At 42.5% G+C, this 25,287-nt stretch overlaps 1 protein-coding gene across 1 annotated transcript in view; it reads left to right on the top strand.

Annotated features, from left to right (window-relative positions):
* PTPRZ1 (protein tyrosine phosphatase receptor type Z1) overlaps positions 1-25,287 on the top strand; it is a 237,093-nt gene that overhangs the window by 200,628 nt on the left and 11,178 nt on the right. The window contains 10 exon segments of the mRNA XM_030217112.1: positions 204-286; positions 1,919-2,053; positions 4,626-4,760; positions 7,542-7,705; positions 11,956-12,091; positions 13,864-14,010; positions 17,623-17,716; positions 20,975-21,048; positions 21,392-21,520; positions 21,778-21,924. Of these exon segments, the coding sequence (XP_030072972.1) occupies positions 204-286; positions 1,919-2,053; positions 4,626-4,760; positions 7,542-7,705; positions 11,956-12,091; positions 13,864-14,010; positions 17,623-17,716; positions 20,975-21,048; positions 21,392-21,520; positions 21,778-21,924 (1,244 nt within the window).

Below are 25,287 nucleotides of genomic sequence, written 5' to 3'. Positions count from 1 at the left end.
CTTTTCAGTCATTGCAAAGGAAGGACCTGCTGCACAGTTGCTGACTCATATTTCCACATGCATGTAACTAAAGCAAGCAATCCATAAGTTCGCAGGCAGTTTCACTCTCATGCTGTGTCTCTTCCAGATCTCACAGTTAAAATCAGACCATTCAAAAATACTGTAAGCGCAGTCTGACTTTGAACCTCTTGCTCTGTTTACAGACGATCACAGCAGGGTTAAACTTTCACAACTTGCAGAAAAGGATGGAAAAGTTACCGATTACATTAATGCGAACTACATTGATGTAAGTTCATTTCTGCTAGATTGATATTGATGAAACACCATTGCTTTTCTTGGTTTACTTGAACAGTCAAGCCCAACGAGGCCGATATTCAAAAAAAACATAAATGATTCTCCTAAATTGGATGCCTAAATTTGTCCCTTACTTTCAGCGAAACCTGCGAGTCTTAGTAGCTTATTTTCGAAAGCATATGGTCGTCTCGAAATGCCCAAATGGACGGTCGTCCATGGGATTGAAACGTCCACATCCCAATATTGCAAAGGCAGGAAAAGGATTTCCAACACTGCAATATGTCCAAATAGCAAGAGGGCGTGTTGTGGACAGAACTAGGAGAGGCCCAAAATCAGGATGTCCAACTGTGGTTACCAAACGGGAAGAAGTGAACAAGCCTAAATAGAAGGATGTCCTAAATTAGACCTGTTTCAGTCAGGGTGCCAAAAAGTGCTTTGATTGAACAGCAGTCCGTTGAAGGGATTAAGACACGACACCTCCTTAATCCCGCAGGAGTTGCTGTCCCCCTCCCTCTCCCCTGAAACTGAAAGGGGACACCAGGCTCCTTAACAGTTTCAGGTATTATGGACTTCCTTAGCAGAGCAGACAGCAAGTCTGAGAAGTAACCTAATGGTTAATGCAGTAGACTGTAAACCAAGGGACGCAGGTTCAAATTCCACTTTTTAACTATTTTTTTATTGTGAGCCCTTCAGAAACAGAAAAATACCTATTGTACCTAAATATATAAACCACCTGCAAGCCTGAAGGCTATTGACGTGATATTTTTCTCTTCCTGGAGGGCTCACAATTACAGAATAAAAGAATTAAAGTAGGATTTGAACCTGGGTCCCTTGGTTTAAAGTCCAGTGCATTAACCACTAAGTTGCCCCTCTGCTCTGCAGGGAAGTCTGTGTGGCCATTTTCTAAGAATGCTGCCAGACAGACGTCCTTGTCCCTGATTTTTTGCCTTTCATATGTTGGACGTTCCAGTTTGTAAAATGGCTGTTCATGCTGGACGTCCTCTGTACACGGACGCTCATTCACCTATTTTTGATCAGAAAATCCTGACCTATTTCCTGTTGGAAAATACGTGTGAGATGAATGTCATGAGCTGGATGTCTCTATTTCGACTTGGATGTCCTTTCAAAAATACCCCTGTTAGTGTTCAGCTGAACATTGACATCAATTTAGAAGCCTAAAAGATTCCAAAATTTAGGTCACCTATTAACATGCCTAGATTTAGGAGCCTATTGCTGAAAACCAGTGCTAAGTTCCTAACTTTTTTTCCTCACCCTAAATCCACCCCTGATCCCATCTACTTTTTAGGCTAGTGAAATTAGGAGCATAAATTTAGGCACTCAACCCTAATAAATTTTCAAAGAGACCAATTTAGGAGACCTTGGACCCTGTTTACTAAGGTGCGGTAGTGTTTTTAACGCGCCTACAATTAGCGCGCGCGCTAACCGTGTAGGCGCCTATAGGGATATTATAGGCACCTACACAGTTAACGCATGTACATTGTTAGCACGCATTAAAAATACTAACGCACCTACAATGCGGCTTAGTAAACAGGGCCCTAAACCTTTGAATATCAGCCTCAATATGTCTGACTTTCATATACATGATTCTTACTGTTTCTTTTAGGGTTACAACCGGCCTAAGGCTTACATTGCTGCTCAAGGTCCATTGAAGTCAACAGCAGAAGATTTTTGGAGAATGATATGGGAACACAATGTGGAAGTTATTGTAATGATAACCAACCTTGTTGAAAAAGGAAGGGTGAGAATTTCTCTGTGTCTAACATGTTACTGATACAGTCACACAAACACTTACATGCAAATTATGCACACCTGTGCTGCATTTACATAACCGCAGTTACACCAGGTCTAAGGCGTACATGTTAGGCACATCGATACCGGGTTATAATAGTATTCTATAATGGAATTTGGGCACCAGATGCTCTTATAGTATAGTATAGTGTGGCATTGGGGCACCTAAACCTGTTGTCACCCAGATCGTTCAAGCCACATTAATGAACTGAAGGTAGGCTAATGAATGCTCCTCCCTACTGATTACAAAACATAATTGACTGTGGGCAGAACCACTGAGAAATTATGGAAAGTTTCTATAAAACTCTAGTTCTTTCTGAAGTTCTCTAGAATGGTTTTGCTTTAAAATTGGAAGCGGTCCATCTGAGTTTCAGTCCCCTGAATTGTGTATTCCCTTTGTACAGACAGCCTTGAACTTGAACCAAATATTATGAAACTATGAGGCGCGTAGTTTCAAAGCACTTAGACTTACAAAGTTACATGGAGGGGCATTTTCGATATGGTCTCTAAGTTGGACATTTTGTGCTAAACATCCCAAAACCAAATAGGAAACAGCAAAATGTCTCTCTCTCTTTTTTTTTAATAAATGACCACATTCAAGATGTTTTAGTGCTCTGTGCGTTTATCTTTATGGGCCAGTTTTGAAAAAAAAAAAGTCCCAAGTGAAAAATGTAGAAAATCAAGCCATTAGGATGTAGGAGGAGCAGTGGGGCACCCTAAGGGACACTGCAGTGGACTTCATATAAAAGCTTCCATTACCCCTTATATGGTCTGGTGAGCCCTCCAAAACCCACCAAAAGCCTACTGTACCCAACTATACACCGCTACAATACACTTATGGGTGAAGGGGGAACCTATATGTGGGTACAGTAGGGTTTTGGTGAGATCGGGAGGGGTCAGAGTTTCCACCACAAGTGTGACAGGTAGAGGGAGATAGGGACTTGGGTTCCCAACTCCATAGTGCACTGCACTGACCACTACACTACTCCAGGGATTTCCTTGCTGCTGTAATAGACCTGGCTATAACATCTGAAGCTGTCATAGAGGCTGGTAACTAATAGTTTTTTAATCATATCTTTGGTAGGTGGGTGGGAGGGGGTCAGTTACCACTGGAGGAGTAAGGGGGTCATCCTTGATTCCCTCTGGTGGTCATCTGGTCATTTAGGGCACCTTTTTGTGCCTTATTTGTTCTAAAAACAGGTCTAGACCAAAGCGTTGAAGTTTCAACCGTAGACATTTTTGTTTTGATCCATTATGGCTGTAAAATGTCCAGGTGTTAGGCACACCCTAAGCCCGCCCTAAGCCTGTCCCTGAGCTGCCCTCAGCATGCCCCCTTGTGATTTGGACTCACTGAAGATGAATTGCTTAGATAAGTGTCTGCAAAATAGGTTTCAAAAATACCAATTTGGACATTTTGAGAAGAAATTCATCCAAATTCTGCTTTAGGACACCTGTTGGGACATTTTCTCTTTTGAAAATGAGCCCCATAGTAACCTATAGAACTTTGTAAGTCTAAGTGCTTTGAAAATGAGCTCCCAAGTGAAAAAGAACAGTTCAGAGGAGCCTGAAAATGGCAGAATTTATATTTTTTTATTGTGCTCATCCTGTTCTCAGGATGCTGATATCAAATTATCGTTTGTCGTTTATTTATTTACTATACCGTTTCTAATTGCATTCACAAAACAGAACTGTTTACATCTTAAAAATAACATATTATAGTAAAAAAACATAAAAGAAATCCATTAGGTTGATAGAAAAGCACAGCAAACTAAAACATCCATTCTAAAAGATATAAAGAACAATATGCAATCATTCAAAACAAACTCTATAAATAAGCATATTATTTGTTACTGCATATCCATCTGTCTGGTTTTCCCCTTTCATCCCAGATTATTATCGAACTGTTTCAGGATAAACAGATATGTTTTCAAAAGTTTGCGAAACTGAATATAGGACTCTTCCAATCTAACAGTTTTAGGAAGACAGTTCCAACTAGAGGGAGCTAGAAAAAAGAAAGCTGAATTTCTAGTAGATTCCCATCTAGCCTTTTGTGGTGGTGGTGGAATTGCTAATCTATTATCTGTAAGCGATCGAAGTGTTCGTGTAGGTGAATATGGTAAGGTAAGATTAGCTAAATATGATGGAGTCAATGAATGTACGACTTTATGTGTCAGAGTAAGAATTTTAAATTTTATTCTGGCTTCGACTGGAAGCCAATGAAGATGATATAGGTGTGGTGTAATCCTATCATATTTTGAGGCTCTACTGTGCTGGCAGTTGCAGACATCAAGAACTTTGTGATGTGCTGCTGATTTGCCAGGGTTGTCACTCTGAGGTTTTCCTCCACTGGCAACACAAGTCGTCTTTCCAGTCCGTGAGAATTTCACAGGACAAAAGCACTTTACCAAAAGTCTGTAGCTGCTGGCACTGTGCCGGTAGCAAAATGCACACACAGGCCAAAAAAAACACTTGACTACATCAGATGAAGGTTGTGTGACATGCTGCTTTTTTCCACATTACAGAGAAAGTGTGATCAGTACTGGCCCACGGATAGCAGCGAAGAGTATGGAGCATTTCTGGTCACCCATAAGAGTACTCACGTTCTCGCCTATTATACCATACGAACTTTTACCATCAGAAACACTAAGATCAAAAAGGTTGGTAGCTTTGCAGAGAAGCGCTTAGAAGGATATTGTCTATTTTTCTGTTCAACTTGGTCTGAAAAAGGTTCGGGAAGGTGGTAGAACTAGAGGACATGAATTGATGTTGAAGGGGGGCAGACTCAGGACTAATGTCAGGAAGTATTTTTTCACGGAGAGGGTGGTGGATATGTTGAATGCCCTCCCGTGGGAGGTGGTGGAGATGATAATGGTAATGGAATTCAAACATGCGTGGGATAGACACAAAGGAATCCTGTTTAGAAGGAATGGTTTCCGTGGAATCTTAGCGGAGATTGGGTGGCGACGCCGGTAATTGGGAAACAAAACGGGAGCTGGGCAGACTTCTACGGTCTACGCCCTGATCGTGACTGAATAGATAGGGATGGGCTGGAGTGTAAATTTTAAGGGGCTTCGATGTTCGCTTCAGAACTTAGTACAAGAACAGTACTGGGCAGACTTCTACGGTCTGTGCCCTGAGAAAGGCAAGGACAAATCAAACTCTGGTATACATATAAAGTATCACATACCATGTAAATGAGTTTATCTTGTTGGGCAGACTGGATGGACCGTACAGGTCCTTTATCTGCTGTCATTTACTATGTTGTACCTGAGGCAATGTGACTTGGCCAAGATCATTTAGCTTAATGATGATAGCCATTATACAAAATTAGATTGTGAGCCCTCCCGGGACAGAAAAATGATTTGTGTACCTGAATGTAACTCACCTTGAGCTACTACTGAAAAAGGTGCGAGCAAAATTGAAATAAATAAATGGCTTAGTTGGACCTTTCTGTGGATGTTCAGCGGCACTATTCAGATGGTGTTACTGAATATCCTTACAGGCCACCTCGGCACTGTCTGGGTAGTGTTAGGCCAGTCTGGGGGTGGAGTTAGGGCAGAATTAAGAGTTATCTGGTAACTCAAGGTTATATTTAGTTGATTGACTGCCTAAAGACAAGCCGTCAAATTTTAATGATAAAAAGAAAGAAAAGAAATACAAATATGCAGAAAAGGACAGACTGCAAAGTTGTTGTAATCCAATAGAGCACAGAGTGAGGAAGAACCTGCATGCAAAATAGTCAATTTCATGTCTTAAAAGCCAGGCTAAATAAATGTGTCTTCAGCTTAGTTTTAAACAACCTCTAACTGCAAAGAAAATGGGAGGGCATTTCACGGTGGTAATCCAACAACGCTGAACATTGATCAGGATATTGATCAAGGGATATTCAGGCCATTAACTAGATAACTATCCAAAAAGAGGGATCCTTTTACTAAAGGGTATTAAGCCTTTAACACGCCCTTAGCGCACGCCAATAGGCTATCGCAGAACTCGTGAAAGCATTTTGCAATATTTTGTGCACTGTGTGATAACTATTTTTTGTAAATATTTGTAGGAGGGGGCATGTCATGGGTGGAGAGTGGGTGTTCCCAGGTTATCCATCTAGTGTGTTAGGATTAGTGCGTGATAATGGAGGGTTAACACATGAGCACTTAATGCCTCCTAAAGAGGAAGTGGTAAGTTCTCCTGGGACCATGCGCTAATGGGAACATTTATTTATTTATTTGTTTGTTTGTTATATTTATACCCCACATTTTCCCACCTATTTGCAGGCTCAATGTGGCTTACAAAGTATCATAATGGCGATTACCGTTATAGTTGATACCTGCAAAAAAAGTCTAAAAAACAAAAGAAGCCCTACAATAATGCCAGGTTAAATCTGGGTTTAGCATGTGGACAGGTCCCACGTTAGAATGCGTTAAATTCAGATTTTACCACACCTTAGTAAAGGGGCCCCAAAGTTAAGACAGTGACAAAGGCCATTCTAACGTTCTCTGATTTGCGATCTAGGAAGTAGTCCAGATGGCTGTGCGTGAGGATAGTGACAATGAATAACCAGAGTTTATTCAGCTGTGCTGACCTCCCCACCTGAATACTGACCCATATAAAATAAATCAAACAAATTAAAATAAAATACATTGCTAAATATCCACGTGTTATTCTTTCCAACCCAAGGAATGTTGGAAAGAAATTATGCATAAGAGATTGAAAAAAGAGTCTGTCTATCTGGGGACAAAATAACAGTCCGAAATCTTTATGGAATAGAACTAAAGTTAACATTGGGTTAAAACTGTGGAAAGATACACTTCCCCTGATATTCAGCCAGCGGCAAACAGAGCTGTTGATGTCTGGTTAGATCCCGATTTTCAGAGCTAATCGGCCAGTGTTAGCACATAATTAAGACCGCATAAATAGGAGTCCTATCTTTATGCTCTAACAAATGTCCAGTTAAATATGAATATTGAGTTAACTGGGCATACGCTAGCTGGTGTAAAAAGAAAAAAAAGTATATTCAATGCTGGTGACTGGATATGGTCCGGCATTGAATATCCAGGTTCAACACCAGTGGCAGACATCAACAGCGCTGCCCGCCGCTGGCTGAATATCAGGGGAAGTGTATCTTTCCACAGTTTTAACCCAATGTTAACTTTAGTTCTATTCCATAAAGATTTTGGACTGTTATTTTGTCCCCAGATAGACAGACTCTTTTTTCAATCTCTTATGCATAATTTCCACAGTTTTATCCCAATGCTAACAATTCAGAATTAAGAAAAGCATATTTGAATTTTTCTTTTATCATCTAGGTTGAACTGTTGTAGATTGTGACATTGTATTATGATAAATATGCTCCACCCATGTTTGTTTAGTTGACTTATGAGCACATTGTTTGCTGTTTAATTAATTCATTAGGATGTAATGTCCTGATTCTCTTATTGCAGGGCTCCCAGAAAGGAAGACATAGTGAGCACATAGTTACCCAGTACCACTATACCCAGTGGCCTGACATGGGCGTTCCAGAATACACTCTCCCAGTGCTCACGTTTGTGCGGAAAGCATCTTCTGCTAAGTGCAGTTCCATGGGTCCCGTTGTGGTTCATTGCAGGTGAATCGTCTCACAGGGTTGCAAGAGCATGCAGCGGTTTTAAGGTGTAAAACACAGACAGTCGATATATCAAAGCACCTATATGTCCAGTGGTGGTACCAACCATATAAGTACAAGTGATGAGCAGTCATTTGTGATGACATTTCCTCTGATGTTTCCTGCCATTGGCAAACAAAACCAGGAAGGAATTTGTTTGGCAATGACAGCCCCCTTCCCCCGGGCCTACCTCAATCCCTGGTGATCCAGCAGGGTCTGTTGGAGCAAGACTGATGATTGAACTTGCTTCTGCCCGTGGCTGTGGCCACATATAATATGGTGGCTGTGACCTTTCACCCTTGTGTTGGGGAACGCCATATTAGGTGAAAGGCCACAACCGCCATATTGGATTCAACCATGGGCAGCAATGAATGTGCATTACTCCTGCCCAAATGGATTCTTCTGGACCATAGGTGTTGTTCTTACTAGCTTTAGAACCTGTAGTAGCTAAAATTAGACAGGAACAGGGGATAAAGAGAATCAAATTAGGATGATGGGAGTGTCATATAAGTTTGTTTGTAGATGACATGCTACTCTGTATTGAGTGAGTGAAGCATTCACTAGGGCTGTTTATGACACTGGTAACTGGTTTTGGGCACCTTAATTATAGCAAATCAGAATTACTATTCTTAGGAACCAAGAGGAAAGAGCAATGGTACTGTGACCTACCTAACCCCCAAGGTACCAAACCCTGAAATACTTAGGAATGTATTTATGCGCTAGGCCTCAGCAACTGAAGAGGAGGAATACTACAAATGCGATCAGAAAGAGTTGGAGATTGTGCCAATAATGGATTGACCTACCACTGTCACTGCTGGGTAGAGTGGCTGTAGTACAGATGGTGTTACCATCCAAGATATTGTACTGATTACAAACAGTGCAACTCTAGTTTACAAAAAAAGATGAAAATGGTTTTAAATGTATAATTAGAAAGTTTATATGGAAGATCAAGGTATCTTGAGTAGGACACCCCAAATTAATATTAGACAGGAAAAGAGGAGCCTTGGATTCCCTGATCTTAAAACCTATAACGTAGTAGCATTGTTCCTTTGAATTCATGAAGCTTACACAGGGAGGTAAAAGTACTTTCCTTTGGGGTTGATAGAGGATTGGTGCACTCCCTGTTGTTTTATAATTACCCTGCATGCACCACTGGGTGGACCTTCTAGAGAAGGCAAGAGGGACCAGTAGCGTAGCCAGAGTTCAATTTTTAGAAGGGCCTGGAGGTGGACTGGGTGGGCACAGGCCTCACATTTCCTCTCCACCTGCTACCCCCCCCCCCCCCCCCGGGACAGCCCCCTGCACATGGTCAGTTCTGGACATTTTTACTGATCTGAAGCGCCGTTCTCCCTCCAGCACCGGCGATTCCCATAGCCAGCTTTCTGCCAGCATGTGTCCGTTGTCGGAGCCTCTTCTCAGGCACGTCCCGCCTACTCTGCAACTTCCTGTTTTCCGCAAAGGTGGGACGCAGGAAGTTGCAGAGTAGGCGGGACGTGCCTGAGAAGAGGCCCCGACGACGCGCGCTGGCAGAAGGCTGGTTATGGGAATCGCCGGTGCTGGAGGGAGAACGGCGCTTCAGGGCAGTAAAAGTGAGCAGACCACGCGGGGAGAGCGGGCAGAAGAGGCTGGGCAGGCCTGGAGCAAAAGTGGCTCCCCTGAGAGGGACCTATTATATTCAGTTCATAAGGCAATTATTTGGTGGAAGGGGAATCCAGATTTTGTGCCTAGGATGGGACGTCTGCCATTTTGTTGTGGCATGTGGAAAGAGAGGGTTTGGATAAACATGGACCACTTTCTTCAATGGGGGAAGGGAAACTTTCCCTCTTTTAATCAAGTGCAGAAGTAGGAAGTATACAATCACAATTTCCATTGTGTAGCGTCCCACGATTCCAGAACCCGGGGGATAGTTCTGTCCATCAACCAGCAGGTGGCGATAAAGAACTGAAAACTGAGCTGAGACATATCTCTCTTGACATATCTCCTCAGTATTTTCTATCTCCAGCAAGTGGATGGACACCCTTTTCAGCTTCTGGTTGTCTGTCATCTGCAGTCATTGGTGACCAATTTCGAGAAGAGCAGACTAACGCCATTGCAGACACTGGAGTATCTGGGCATTCTATTCAACCCAACACTGGAGAGTCTAGTAGCGCTTTAGAAATGATAAGTAGTAGTAGTAGTAGGATCTTCCTCACGGAGTGCAGGAGGTCAAAGCTGGTTCAATAGGTTTGTCTTTTCCTTAGTCAAGGCAGGCCCAGGCTCTGGGACTACGTCCAGTTTCTGGGCTCAATGACAATGGCAATGGGTTTCATGGGCAAAGGCTCATATGCAGCCATTACAGGAATTTGTTCTGAGCCGCCGGTCTCCGGTGTCACAGTACAACTTTCATCTTCCTTGGACGCTGGTTGCCAGATGGAGTATGCAGTGGTGCTTATAGTCCACGAATTTGACCATCAGAGCTCCCTTTCTGATAGCACAAAGGGAGGTGGTGACAACGGACGCCAGGAAGTCGAGTTGGGGAGTAGCCTAGTGGTTAGTGCAGTGGACTTTGATCCTGGGGAACTGGGTTCAATTCCCACTGCAGCTCCTTGTGACTCTGGGCAAGTCACTTAACCCTCCAATGCCCCTGGTACAAAATAAGTACCTGAATATATGTAAACCGCTTTGAATGTAGTTGCAAAAACCTCAGAAAGGCAGTATATCAAGTCCCATTTCCCATTACAAGTTCCTTCTGGCACAGGGCACCTGGACAGAACAGGAATCTGAGTGGTCAATAAATTGTTTGGAGCTCAGGGTGGTGCAGAATGCCTTGCGTGACTTCACTCCCTTTCTGGTGGGGGCAGTGTTACAGAATATTGGGTCAACACGTCCAACTTGATCACTAGGACTTACACCAGGTTTCATCAGGTATAAGTCTGACACCCAGAGAATTGGCGCTATGTGCTGTTCTATAAAGGGCACACGCCCCTTTATAGAATTGCGTTTAGCGCTGATCTTTTCCAGCCCCCATTTTTGAATGCCATATATAAAATTCCCCCTAGTGCCTGGTGCCCATGTGAGAGTTAGATAAGGACCTGCCCAAAAGCTTTCTGATGTACGTGGAGTTATGATGGGTGAAGTGGAAGAAGCTTTAAAAATGTTAAGCAGTCAAATATTGTTAGGAATGAAAGGAGAACCCAGAAAAGAAAAGGACTTAATTTGGGGAGAAGTAAGTTAGTATTAATAATGTACCTGGTAAAATATCAAAATTTTGTATCCTGTGTTTCCTAGAGAGCTGTATGTTTTCTGAGTTTGGTGCTTCTTGGCTCTGCGGATACCAGGCAACACATTCTAGCTTTGTTCTTACAAAGTACCAGTATCATCAGAATCCATCAATACTGGGTCATATCCCATCCTCTATATTTCCATTCTTCCTATATGCAATCAGTCCCTATTTGCCTTGTGTCACATAATAAAACCTGCCCGTTGTATATATTGTATACTAGTAAAAGAGGCCCGTTTCTGGAGCAAATTAAACGGGCGCTAGCAAGGTTTTCCTCTCCAACACCCCCCCCTTCTCCCTCCCTCCCTACCGACCCCTTCGTCGTTCTGATGGCATTGCTCCGCACCTCCTGAACGCAGCGTACGCCATTGCTCCGCCCTCGGTGTGTGACGCCATTGCTCCGCCCTCGACGTCATCACGTTTGACGCGAGGGCGGGGCCCCGAGACGGCGATTTCGGTGGCTTCACCACCACGAACCCTTCGAACCCGTTTTGATGATGGAAGTGACGTCAGTGTCCTCAGAACGTTGAGGGTGAGTTTTATTATATAAAATTAGGACTTCACAAGCCTGTCTTGGGGACTCCAAAATCAGTGAGCATTTCTGAAAACTGACAATGAATATGCACGGGACAAGATTGCTATTATAGACTGTCCAATATATGCAAATTTATCTCATGCATATTCATTATGGGGCTCCTTGGTTATCCTTACTTTATAGCTTTCCAGTTACACATATGGTAAATTACTCTCTTAACATGTATAAAGGTGCATTCGGTATTTTCTAAGAAGTATGGGAAACAGTGGACGATTGTGGAGGTTCTTTTAATGGAACCTTGTCTGAACCTCCTGAAATTCACAATCCCAACCCATATCACTCTCTCCCAGCTGTGAAGTGCCAAGTTCAGAGCTGTGGATTCAGTGTATCTCATGTTTTTATACCTTTTCTCTTTGGCAGTGCTGGTGTTGGAAGAACAGGTACTTACATTGTTCTAGACAGCATGTTGCAACAAATTCGACATGAAGGAACTGTCAACGTATTTGGCTTCTTAAAACACATTCGTACACAAAGAAACTACTTGGTACAAACAGAGGTAAGAATAGAAGTGTTAAAATAGAGAATTATGGAAGCTATTAACATTTAAATGTGTGCGTTGGTATAATACTGGTTTTCTCTAAATTCTATAACCTAGGTACTGATAATTATGTATATGTTACCATATGTACTCAAATATAAACCTATTTGAATATAAACTGAGATAACAGTCCCCCCCCAAAAAAAGGGGAAAAACTGTTATATTGAATATAAACTGGGGGGTTTATATTCAAGTGTTTTTCTCCTTCTCACCTCCCCTATGGTGATCTGCATTTCTCCCTTCCTCCCCTCCCTGTGGTGTCCAACATTTTTGGCCTTATCTTCATCCCGTGGCTATGAGAAGTGAGTCCCTCACTCAGCGGCATTCCTGGATCACAAGTCCAGGGTGGTACATTAACTCTCCCAGCTGTCACCGACAGCAGTGCGGTCAGCTGGTGCTGGTGTGGAGGTCTTCAGAATCTACACATGCTCAAGGCCTACTAGCTCCCAGTCCCTTAACTTCCTGTTTTGGTGGAGGCAGGAGCACATAACTCACAGGTGCCCAGTTATAGAATTATCCTTTAAAAAGGATTATTTAGCACATTTTTTAAATCATAAGATAACATTAATCATGATTCAAGATTAAAGAAAAACATAAATTAAAACAATAACCAATATAGACCAACCACACAAATTACAAATTGTTCGTTCACAATAAACAGGGTCAAGAAAAGGAAAAAATAAATATATTTAACCAAGTGAGAGATCCCCAGCAAGCATTCCTATAGCCAACTAAACAGCGAAATAACTTTTCAGTTATCCCAGTAATTTTAATTCCCTCCCTAGCCCTCAAAAATTACAAAAGTTGCTTAAGATAAAAAAATAAATAAGTTTTACCCTTAAATAATTGCAAGAAAGTTTCAACAGAAATGATGCTCCTATACACCAGAAACTCCTGCCTCCTTTTTTGCATCATTTTTAGAAAAATTCAAATACTTGATCCCAGGAACTGCTCATTCCTATGTCAAAAATATAAACGTAATATTAGGTTATAATCTGTCTCAAGAGCAAAAGTGAGCAGTCAGTCCCTGTGTCACTAAGAATTTCCCTTTTTATCTCCCATTGCCTCAGTCACCGATTTCAACTGTAAGCTGTCTGAGAACAAGGATTTATTGTACTTGAAATCAGGGCCGCCAAGAGGGGGGGACAGGGGGGACAAAATTCCCAGGGCCCGGGCCTCCAAGGGGGCCCGGCGCCGCAGTCCCACCTGCCACCGCCACTGGGCCCCTTCCACCCGAACCCTCGCCAGCAGAAGTGCTGTCTTCTGTTCTGACTCCGGCGTGCGCGGCCCACACAGACGCGCTCCTCTCAGCTGATCTTCGCTGTACTCTGCAGGGCTTCTGTGCATCTGTGGGTCTGACATGCAGGACGTCAGATGCACAGAAGCCCTGAGAGTACAGCGAAGATCAGCTGAGAGGAGCGCGTCTGTGTGGGCCACGTACGCTGGAGTCAGAAGACAGCACTTCTGCTGGCGGGAGTTTGGGTGGAAGGGGCCCGGTGGCGGAGGCGGGTGGGACTGTGGCGCCGGGCCCCCCTCAGGGGGGGGTGACAACAACCTGGGGGGTGGCAGTGGGGGCGGGGCCCAGGGGACGGGGGCCCGGGGGCGGCCTTGTCCCGGGCCCGGCCCAGTCTCTCGGCGGCCCTGCTTGAAATTATACCTTGAGCTATAACTGAAAAAAGCAACCTGAAAATACAAAATCTCATGATTGCATCCTATTAACACTTTTTCAGGAGCAGTACATCTTTATTCATGATGCATTGGTTGAGGCAATACTCAGCAAAGAAACAGAGCTGCCTGACAGTCACATACACGCCTATGTCAATACACTTCTAACTCCTGGACCTTCAGGGAGGACAAGGCTGGAAAAGCAATTTAAGGTAAGCTGCCACGGGATCAAAATGAGCTGTGTCTGCTTGTAAACAAAGGAGATCATTGCAGAAAAGTTGTCCGCGTGTAGAACCAGGTTCTATAAGTGGAAAAAAACCATTTCCAAAGGGAGGAGCTAAAAAGAATGTGTCGGCAGCAGTCCCTTGAAGCAGAGTTTATTTATTTATTTATTGCATTTGTATCCCACATTTTCCACATATTTGCAGACTCAATGTGGCTTACAGTGAATTATTAGTAGTAGGTGGTAGGTTAAGAGAAGACAATTATTGTTACATAAAGAGTATCATAATCGAAGTTTAACAAGTGGATATGAGTAGAAAATAATACTGATAATAGGTACAGGTGGAGGTGCCATAGAAAATAACGTATTCGAAATTCATACCAGCAGATATAGGCAAAAGCATAGCTGATAGTAGGTAAATGATGATAAGGTGGAGATGCAGTAGAAAATAACGTGTTCGAGGATTAAACAAGCGAGTATAGGCAGAGAGCATTACTGATGATAGGTAAGGTTGCGATGTATTACCTTGATAATTGCTGATCTTATTGGTATGCCTTGTTGAATAGGTAGGTCTTCGGGGATTTGCGGAATTTAGTTAATTCATAAGTAGTTTTTAAGTTGCTCGGTAGTGTGTTCCATAACTGTGTACTCGGGTAAGAGAAGTTTGACGCATGCATTAGTTTGTATTTTAGGCCTTTACAACTGGGGAAGTGAAGATTTAGGAATGTGCGGGATGACCTTTTGGCGTTCCTGGGTGGTAGGTCTACCAGATCTGATATGTAGGCTGGGGCATTTCCGTGGATGATTTTATGAACCAGGGAACATACCTTGAATGTAATTCAAGTTTAAGATTTCACATTCACTTTGCAAAATGTAAAGTATATGTGTACTTCCCAGCAGACATAGATTTATTTATTTATTTACAGCACGTTCTAACCCTCACAGTCTTTAAATTCTTGGCGGCTGACAACAATACATCCATATTAGTTATTTAAGACCATAATAAGAAACAATGTTAAAACATAAATTTAAAACATACCGCAGTATTAAGAATTAGATATCCTGCTGCCTTCATATTAAAATTACTTAGCTTTCCATGTTATTAATTACATTACAAGGCATAATATTATACAACAGTTTACACTAGACAAATATGCCTAACCCGGCAAATCTCACTTCGATCCGTATGCTTGCACAAAAAGCAAAGTCTTCAGCTCTCTCTTATATTTATGCTGCAAGGGTAAATATTTATGCTGCTACCACCACCTGTAAGCAGCAATTTAAAAAATTGCTACTATTTGTGCTTATACCACTGTTATTTACATATATTGCTACTATTTGCACTTATATCACTATTATTAACATTTATTGCCACTATTTGTACTTATACCACTATTATTTACTCACATCACCACTATTTACACTTATACCACTATTATTTACTCTTTTTGCCACTATTTGCACTTATTAATACTATTATTTACACTTATTGCCAATTTTTACACTTTTACCATTATTATTTACTCTTACTGCTGCTATTTGCACTTATACCAACTATTATTTACATATATTGCCAATTTTTACACTTATATCACTATTATTTATTCTTATTGCTGCTATTTGCACTTATACCACTATTATTTACACTTGTTGCCACTATTGACACTTATACCATTGCATCCATTTATGCAGTTGGTTCTAAACTGACACTCCATGTCTTCCAATTTGTAAAACCTTTTAGTGAACATTAATCTTATACACAGGTGAAAGGTATTGTATTCTAGTTTATTGTCTGTAGCTAGAATCATTCAGACCATTACTACAGCAACACAACAATGCTAGTGTGACTGTGACCTTGGACAGACAGCATAATTAGATCCATATTCTTGGCACTCCAGTATATTCTCTAATATATTTTTAAAGACTGAGAAATTCAGCAAAAAGGAACACACAATTAGGAAAAAAAAAGGTTGCTTTCAAGATGAATTCATATCATTGGAGTGTGTTCCCTCATATAGACTGCCAGGGTGTGCCACACAAGAGGGCCTAGAACCTTGCAGATGGAACCTTGCATGTTGCAACCCCCAGGTAGACTACAATTCATTAAAAAAGAGGGGCAAACAACTAGAGAAGGATCAGACAAGACAGCTGAGGGGAGATATGATAGAGGTCTTATTTTTTGTTACATTTGTACCCCACGCTTTCCCACTCATGGCAGGCTCAATGTGGCTTACATGAGGCAATGGAGGGTTAAGTGACTTGCCCAGAGTCACAAGGAGCTGCCTGTGCTGGGAATCGAACTCAGTTCCTCAGTTCCCCAGGACCAAAGTCCACCACCCTAACCACTAGGCCACTCCTCCACTCTCCTACTAACCTACAAATGCACTCAATCTGCAGCCCCTCCTTACCTCTCTACCCTCATCTCCCCTTAGGTTCCTACCCGTAACCTCCGCTCTCAAGACAAATCATTCCTTTCAGTACCCTTCTCCACCACCGCCAACTCCAGGCTCCGCCCTTTCTGCCTCGCCTCACCCCCACGCTTGGAATAAACTCCCTGCCCATCTTCAAATCCTTGCTCAAAGCCCACCTCTTCAATGTCGCCTTCGGCACCTAACCACTATACCTCTATGCAGGAAATCTAGACTGCCCCAACTTGACTTTTCGTCCTTTAGATTGTAAGCTCCGTTGAGCAGGGACTGTCCTTCTTTGTTAAACTGTACAGAGCTGCGTAACCCTAGTAGCGCTCTAGAAATGTTAAGTAGTAGTAGTAGGTCTATAAAACAATGAGTGGAGTGGAACGGGTAGACGTGAAGCATCTGTTTACGCTTTTCAAAAATACTGGAACTGGGGGGCATGCGATGAAACTACAAAGTAGTAAATTTAAAACAAATCAGAGAAAATGTTTAAATAATAGTGGTATAAGTGCAAATAGCAGCAGTAAGAGTAAATAATAATGGTATAAGTGTAAAAATTGGCAATAAGTGTAATTAAACTCTGGAATTCGTTGCCAGAGAATGTGGAGGTTAGCTTAGCAGAGTTTAAAAAAAAGGTTTGCAAGACTTCCTAAAGGAAAAGTCCATAGACCATTATTAAATTGGACTTGGGGAAAAATCCACTATTTCTAGGATAAGCAGCGTAAAATGTTTTGTACTTTTGGGGGATCTTGCCAGGTATTTGTGACCTGGATTGGCCACTGTTGGAAACAGGATGCTGGGCTTGATGGACCTTTGGTCTTTCCCAGTATGGCAATACTTATGTACGTATGTAGAATGAAAACAGGTGACTTTCATTGGGTTTATGAATACCTTTTGTGCCTCTAAATTTGTGGATCAGAGATTCTAAGCTCTGAGACAATCCTCAAAGAGAAGTACTTGGGTCACTGCCATTTCTGCGACTGCCGAAGAGCTTTGCAGAGAGAGATGAGTAGACGTATACACACTGCACCCTAATAGAATGAAAAGGGCTACAAGGGGGAGGGGGTTCTATTTTCAGAACAATGATACTGAACACATAAGTGAAATAACATCTTGTTACTTTAAATAACTGATATGTTCATCTGAGGACAAACGTGGTCTCTACTTGCTCTGTTTCACTGTTTCAGCTGTTAAGCCAGGCCAACGTACTTCAGTGTGATTATTCAACTGCACTGAAGCTGCATAACAGGGAAAAGAACAGAACCTCGGCCATCATTCCTGGTAAGATGATCATTGACCTTCCGTAGTCTTAAGAAAAGAATAAAAATAGAAAACTATAGAATGCATGTTTTGGTACAAGGTATCATTTTTCCTGTCTGAGAGACAGCAATAGCGAAAAACAAATGAGCTTTCTGCATAATTTTTATCCTCCTCTAGATCTTACTTTCCAGAACTTTCCTTCCATTTTCCATCTATATAAAAATAGTTTTGTAAAATAGTACTGATCATAATGTGCATGTTAAGGGTGATGAAGCTAGATTTTAATTTATAGCTTAGGTGTTCATTCATCAACTCTAATGTGCAGATGCTAAAATCTCTAAGTGCCCTGTTTATTAAGCTGTGCTAGAGGCACCCTAGTGTTTTTAGTGCACACTATTATGGGCATCTACACAGATAGTGTGCACTAATTTTTAGTGCATGCTAAAAACACTAGCGCACCTTAGTAAACAGGGCCCTAAATGTAAATGAAGCAGTGTGATACAGCGGCGTAGCCAGTATGGGGCCACGGGGGCCTGGGCTCCCATGGATTTGCCCCTGGACCCCCTGCCGATGACCCTCTCGACCCCCCCTCCCACCGCCAACCCGCCATCACCTACCTTTGCTGGCGGGGGACCCCAACCCCTGCCAGCCGAGGTCCTCTGCTTCCCAATCCCGTGCATGGCTTCGTTCTAGTCTGACGTCCTGCACGTACAACGTCAGACTCACAGAAACAGAACGAAGCCTTGCGTGGGATTGGGAAGCAGAGGACCTCGGCTGGCGGGGGTTGGGGTCCCCCGCCAGCAAAGGTAGGCAACGGCGGGTTGGCGGCGGGAGGGGGGTCAAGAGGGTCGTCGGCAGGGGGGGGGTCAAAGTTGGTGGCGGGGGGGGTCAAAGTTGGTGGCGGGGGGTCCAGCAATGGTGGGGGGTCGGCGGTGCGGGGGGGGGGGCTAAAATGTGCCCCCTAACCTCAGGCTCTGGACCCACCTCCCGCCGAAGACTGGCTACGCCCCTGGTGTGATATGCAAATGAGACGGCTGGTCAGGTAGGATATAGCATGATGTACTCTCCATATCTCCTGTTTTGCAGAAGCTTCTAGAACCTGAACATTTAATAGTTGTCTCCGATGAGGTATTTGAAGGGCAATTCTGTGACCGGGTGCATGTAGTTACATGTGCCTTGTGTGCATAACTTATAGAACACTATCGGTTACACGCATTTCATGGAACACCCGTACCTTGAGTATTGCGTTCAGTTCTGGTCACTGTATCTCGAAAAAGATATAACAGAATTAGAAAAGGTCCAAAGAACAGCGACCAAAATGATAAAGGGGATGGACCTTCTCTCGTATGAGGAAAGGCTAAAGAGTTTAGGGCTCTTCAGCTTGGAAAAGAGACGGATGAGAGGAGATATGATTGAGGTCTACAAAACCCTGAGTGGTGTAGAATGAATAGATCAATTTTGTACTCGTTCCAAAAGTGCAAAGACTAGGGGACACTCGAGGGAGTTTCATGGAAATAATTTTTTTAAAAATAGGAGGAAATATTTTTTTCACTCAACGAATAGTTAAGCTCTGGAACTCCTTGCCGGAGGATGTGGTAACAGCGGTTAGCATATCTTGGTTTTAAAAAGGGTTGGACAAATTCCTGGAGGAAAAGTCCATGTCTGCTATTGAGACAGACATGGGAAGCAACTGTTTGCCCTGGAATTTGTAGTATGGAGGATTGCCACGATTTGGGTTCTGCCAGGTACTTGTAATCTGGCTTGGCCACTGTTTGGAAAACAGGATACTGGGCTAGATGGACCATTGGTCTGACCCAGTATGGCTACTCTTATGTTATGTTCACTTAGGTGCATCCATTTGTATCATAAATCATCACATCTACTTTAGGTATGCTAGTCCCAAATTACACTAGTAGTCTATAATGGCATAGATGTTGTAGAATTGATGCTCAGTGAGCAGAATTGATCTAATCTAATCCAAGACTTGTACACTGCAAAAAGTTCAAGGCGGTTTACATCGTAAAAAGCTCATAGATAACATGAGGAATTACATCAGTCATCACAAAAACGCATGAATATATTAGTCATCAGTTAAAAAAAAGTATGAATACTCTAAAATTTATCAAACAAGTTTTTAACTTCTTTCACAGTTGTATATAATTTAAACTGAATATGTGTAGGAAGTCTATTCCAAATAGCAACTGTGTCAACGTACACCTTTAAAAGCTGAAAATTTTTATAAAAGGACTCTCTCTGTTGTAGTTTTGGGAAAGGAGGGAATCCCTGAAATAACCATCCCAAAGTGAAAAGGATAGTTAACTTGAGAGATTTTTTTCAGCAGGTAGCTAGTGTGCATGGCAGAACATTCATACTAGTGGTCACACTAGTCTTGCAAAAATATAACTCGCATTTGCTAAAACTCTTAGCAGAAACCATGACAGGGCATTGAAGTGTGCTTGTTAAATTTTTTCTGACTTACAAAGTAAATTTTTGTGGTTTGAGTTTTATTGGATAGATTCCAGTATTATTGAAAATGGTTAAAGTTGTGTTCGGTGCATAGAAGATAGATGGTTACAAATATGTACAACTTAGTATGATCTCCCATGCTAGATCTTTAGCTACAGATTGATTCTCCATTCTAGATTTCCTGTTCTAGATCTCCAGTCGCAGTATGATCTCCCATTCTAGATCTGCCATGCTACATCCCCAGCTACAGTATGATCTCCCCATTCTAGATCCCCATGCTAGATCTCCAGCTATAGTACGATCTCCTGTTCTAGATCTCACATGCTAGATCTCCAGCTGCAGTATAGTCCTGTTCTAGATTTCCTGTTCTAGATCTCCAGTTGTAGTATGATCTCCCATTCTAGATCCCCATGCTAAATCTCTAACTGCAGTACAATCTCCCATTCTAGATCTCACATGCTAGATCTCCAGCTGCAGTATAAAGTCCTGTTCTAGATTTCCTGTTCTAGATCTCGTTGCAGTATGATCTCCCATTCTACATCTGCCATGCTACATCCCCAGCTACAGTATGATCTCCCCATTCTAGATCCCCATGCTAAATCTCCAGCTGCAGTACAATCTCACAATCTAGATCTCACGTGCTAGATTTCCAGCTGCAGTGTGATCTGTTTTAGATATTTTTTTCCAGAGCATCATTGCAATTGTGTACAGTCCTTGACATATATGATTAATGCATTTGAATCTTTAAAATTAAGAATAAATATGATATCAGAACAACGGTGTTAATTCATCAATGAACATTCTTTCTTCCAGTGGAAAGATCCCGAGTAGGACTTTCTTCCTTGGCTGGTGAAGGCAGTGACTATATAAATGCCTCCTATATCATGGTAAGTTGGATAACCAGATGCTAAATCCACTGTCCATTCATAACTGTAGCATTCTATTGATCTATAATGGTGGGGGGAGGAAGACTAACATTTCCAAATACAGATTCAACCAGAGCAATGCCAGAATCTGGAGGAAATCAATACCTTAGGCAGAAAATCTGTTACTTCAAAACTGTGCCAGCAAACTGTCTAACGGTCTTTTTCTGCACTATTATAAAATCAGCAAGGTGAACATTTGTTCTTGAACAACTAGACCGAGACCCCCAAACAGACGTTCCCAAATTGTCATTTATAAGCAAAGTTGCTTCCTACTGAAAAAGTCATGCTTGATTTTCTTTTGCAGGGATACCATCAAAGTAGTGAATATATAATTACCCAGCATCCTTTGCTGCATACTATCAAGGATTTCTGGAGAATGATATGGGACCACAATGCCCAACTCATAGTTATGCTTCCCGATAACCAAATCATGGTAAGATTTGGTCATAATAGGTTGTGTGTTTTTGTTCAGTGACATGAAGTGACTTGTATGCCACGATGCCAAAGAAGAATAGGAAATTGTATAGGATTGTAAAAAAAATAGACTTGCAATCTATGAAAACTAGAGCAAAACTCAATAAAACAAATGCCTAGTCCAAAACAGTGAACTTATTTGCAAGTGTATTTCTGCTTGTGAGAAAACTACACATCACGGATGCAGAGAAAATTAACGGCAACTTTTCCTTACAGGCGGAAGATGAGTTTGTTTACTGGCCGAACAAAGATGAACCAATAAACTGTGAGACCTTCACAGTCACCATGATAGGTGAAGACCACATGTGTCTCTTAAACGAGGAAAGGCTTATCATACAAGACTTTATTTTAGAGGCTACACAGGTAACAAACTCCCAATGATTCTAGTGCCTGAATCCTAATATTTCACATTTCCTATCGGACCAAATCCACAATAGCCCAGATTCTGTAAATGGCATCCAAATTTTGGTATCGAAAAAAATGAGCGCTGAGTGCTGTTCTAGAAATGAGTTGGGCACCATTTATAGAATAAAGCACAGCACCAGGATCTGCGCCCAACTTTGGGTTCAAGAACTTACACCAAGTGGAACCTGGTATAAGTCCTCACGCACAAATTAGGTGCGGATCCCCTAAATTCTATAATAGTACGCGCATCTTTAGTGAATGCCCTGGACCTGCCTATGCTCCTCCCGTGGCCACCCTCCCTTTTCAGTTGCATGCTAAAAGATTTATGTGTGTATCATTATAGAACAGTGCTTAGCAAGATGTGTGTGTAAATCCAAATTGTTGCCAATTAACGACAATAATTGATTATTAGCGCCCAATTATTGGAGCTAATTGACTTGTTACTCAATTAAATTGTGCACGCAAATTGGGTGCACTCCCAAATTTGCATGCACAATTTTAAGTGCCATATATAGAATCCGGGGGAATGAGTGTAAATTAGATTAATGATATATGTCATATTTGTTGACCAGAACTATATGGTTCCATTTTATATAGCTTCTTTTACTTTAGAAGACGTTCTTACGGTTGGGTAAATGTTTCAATAAAAATATAAAATAAAAATCAATAAATTAAAGGTACACTACTAAAGACAATATTACAACTATCCAGTAGCCTACAGTAATTTAGATATTCTTTTACCCAAGGTAAAAATTGCTTAAAATTAAAAAAAAACCATAAAATAGAGAAAAATTACATTCTGATTCAAGACAATGCATGCTTGATGGCAACTGAACTACTGTCTTAAAATGTAACCTCTAGTAAAAGGTGTTGTTGCACAACAGCAAAAGTCCAAAGAGAATCCTCGTTTGTGGAGAACTCAAAAGGTCTCACAGAGTAACTCAGCAAGAGAAGAAAAGTGGGAACAAAGAACCATGGATTGCAGAGACTGGAGCACATTTTTTTTGCCTTACTTTCTAACAGCGTTTACATCAAATGGTCTTTTTAAAGACCATCTCGGATCCTGTTTTGGATCTTATGACTTTCTTCTGTGATGTTTTTTAATCTGTACTTGCACACAGACTCCTGATGCAGGCCCTCTGGCCGAAACATGGCATTGTGTCGAGTCATTTTTGATTTCTCATTAAACTTTGTTTTTACCAAGATATTGTGTGCTCCAGTCTCTGGAATCCATCTTGTTCTTTGTTCCCACTTTTCTACAACAGCAAAAACCATAGCAGGATGTCAGACTCACAGAAACAGAAGCCTACCCTTGCAGATCAGCAACTCAGCCGCGCCAGAGAAGAGGACTTCGGCTGGCGGGGGTTGGGGACCCCTGCCAGCAAAGGTACCCGACGGCAGCGGCGGGGAAGGGTTGGCAGCAGCAGGAAGAGGGGGTCGAAATGGTTGGCACGGGGGGGGGTCAAAGGTAGTGGTGGCAGTGGGGGGGGGGTGAAAATGGCGGGGGGGGGGGGGTCGGCAGCGCCGGGGAGGGCTAAAATGTGCCCCCTCACCTCGGGCTCTGGACCCCCCTCCCGCTGAAGTCTGGCTACACCCCTGAGGTACACATCTATTTCTGGCATTTATGTGCCTGCTTTGAGATGCTCATTTATAGAATTCCACTCTTAGCCCCTCGTTGTGTAACAGAGTTCTTAAATTTACAGACCGATTACGCACATAAATTTATAGCATACTGTGGGTAAGTGTTCACTTACATGAATACATGGTAACAAAGTGGAGGAGTAGCCTAATGTTTTGAGCATTGGGCTTGACATGCAAGGGAGATGGGTTCAAATCCCTCTGCAGCTCCCTCCCACTGCCTCCAGTAAAAACTCAGATTGTGAGCCCATCAGGGTCAAATACCTAGATGTACCCAACTTCAGTAGCTCTAAGGCATGCAAGTAGTATGTAAGAAATAAAATTAAATTAAACACCATGCTATAAATACACACTAAACTACCATAGCACATAATTATCAGAGAGGTGTAGGCAGGGTACTCACTTTCTGAATAGTGTAGTTTATGGAGACTTGCTGTAACATCTTGACTAACTGGCAGAGCTAGGCGATTTACACTCTAAAACCAACAAAAAAGATTTTTTTTTTTTTTTGAGAAAGAAACTACAAAATCTTGGTCAAAAAAGAGTCTATGTTTAGTCGAGGAACACACAGATCCAGTAAGGGATAAGAAAAACGAAAAGGAAAAAGTGGGAGAGGGGAGGGGAGAGCAATGGAATGAGAAAGGGTGAGCCAGAGGAGAGGAGAGCAGGCTAGCGGCAGATCAGCGGTAAACTTCCCTATTGAAAGAGCCAGGTTTTTACTGCGTATTTAAAGCTTCTGAATGAAATTTCTGTGCTTATTGAGAGCAGGCGAGAGAGTATCTGACACATTTACAAGCTCATTTTCAAAGCACTTAGCCTCCCAAAGTTCCATAGAAACCTATGGAACTTAGCCTCCCAAAGTGCTTTGAAAATAAGCTTCCATGTCACTTAACATTCATGCCAGCCATAGACCTGTCTGTAGAACTATGGCACCTAAATTGTGGCAGTCACTTATGAACTTGCCCCTTAGTGCATGGTTAACTGCTTAAGTCATTTTGAATCCTGAACTCACAGTATTTACCAGGAGAAATATTAATTGTGCAGCTCATGCGTTAGATATGAAACTTATAGGGCCAAGTATACTAAACGTTTTTCCCATAGACACAAACTGATAGTGGACCTTTAGTATATCTCAGTAGGGCAGGGGCGTATCTGCGTGGGGCCACAGGGGCCTGGGCCCCCGCAGATTTTGCCCTGGACCCCCTACCGCCGTTAACCCTCCCCCGCCTACCACCAACCCTTTCCTCGCCTACCGCAGTCACCTACCCCCGAGGTCCGCTCCTGCCGTTTTTTAAAAATATTACTTCAGCTGGCGGGGGACCCCAACCCCCGCCAGCCCAGCCGAGGTCTTTAACTTCTTCATCCTCGTGCTGTTAAACCTGCAATGCATCCTTCCAGTTGGACGGAGTTTGTCGTCGCAGCAGGGAGGGTTAACGGCGGTGGGGGAGGGTTAACGGCGGCCGGGGGGGTTATAATGTGCCCCCTCATCTAGCCCCTGCCCCCCCTACCGCCGAACCTCAGATACGCCCCTGCAGTAGGGTAGCCACGGCTGAGCCAGATTGGCCGGGGACTAACCACTTTGGGCTTAACCCTACCCAAAATGGGCACACCTTAGCTGTGGCTGGTAGGGATCTCCAAGGCCTGCCAGCTGAAGACCTCCTCCTCCGGCAGCCAGAACTCCTT

This window comes from Microcaecilia unicolor, chromosome 10, assembly GCF_901765095.1.
Source record: "Microcaecilia unicolor chromosome 10, aMicUni1.1, whole genome shotgun sequence".
Classification (NCBI taxonomy): domain Eukaryota; kingdom Metazoa; phylum Chordata; class Amphibia; order Gymnophiona; family Siphonopidae; genus Microcaecilia; species Microcaecilia unicolor.
This window is presented reverse-complemented; position numbering and strand designations above follow the sequence as displayed.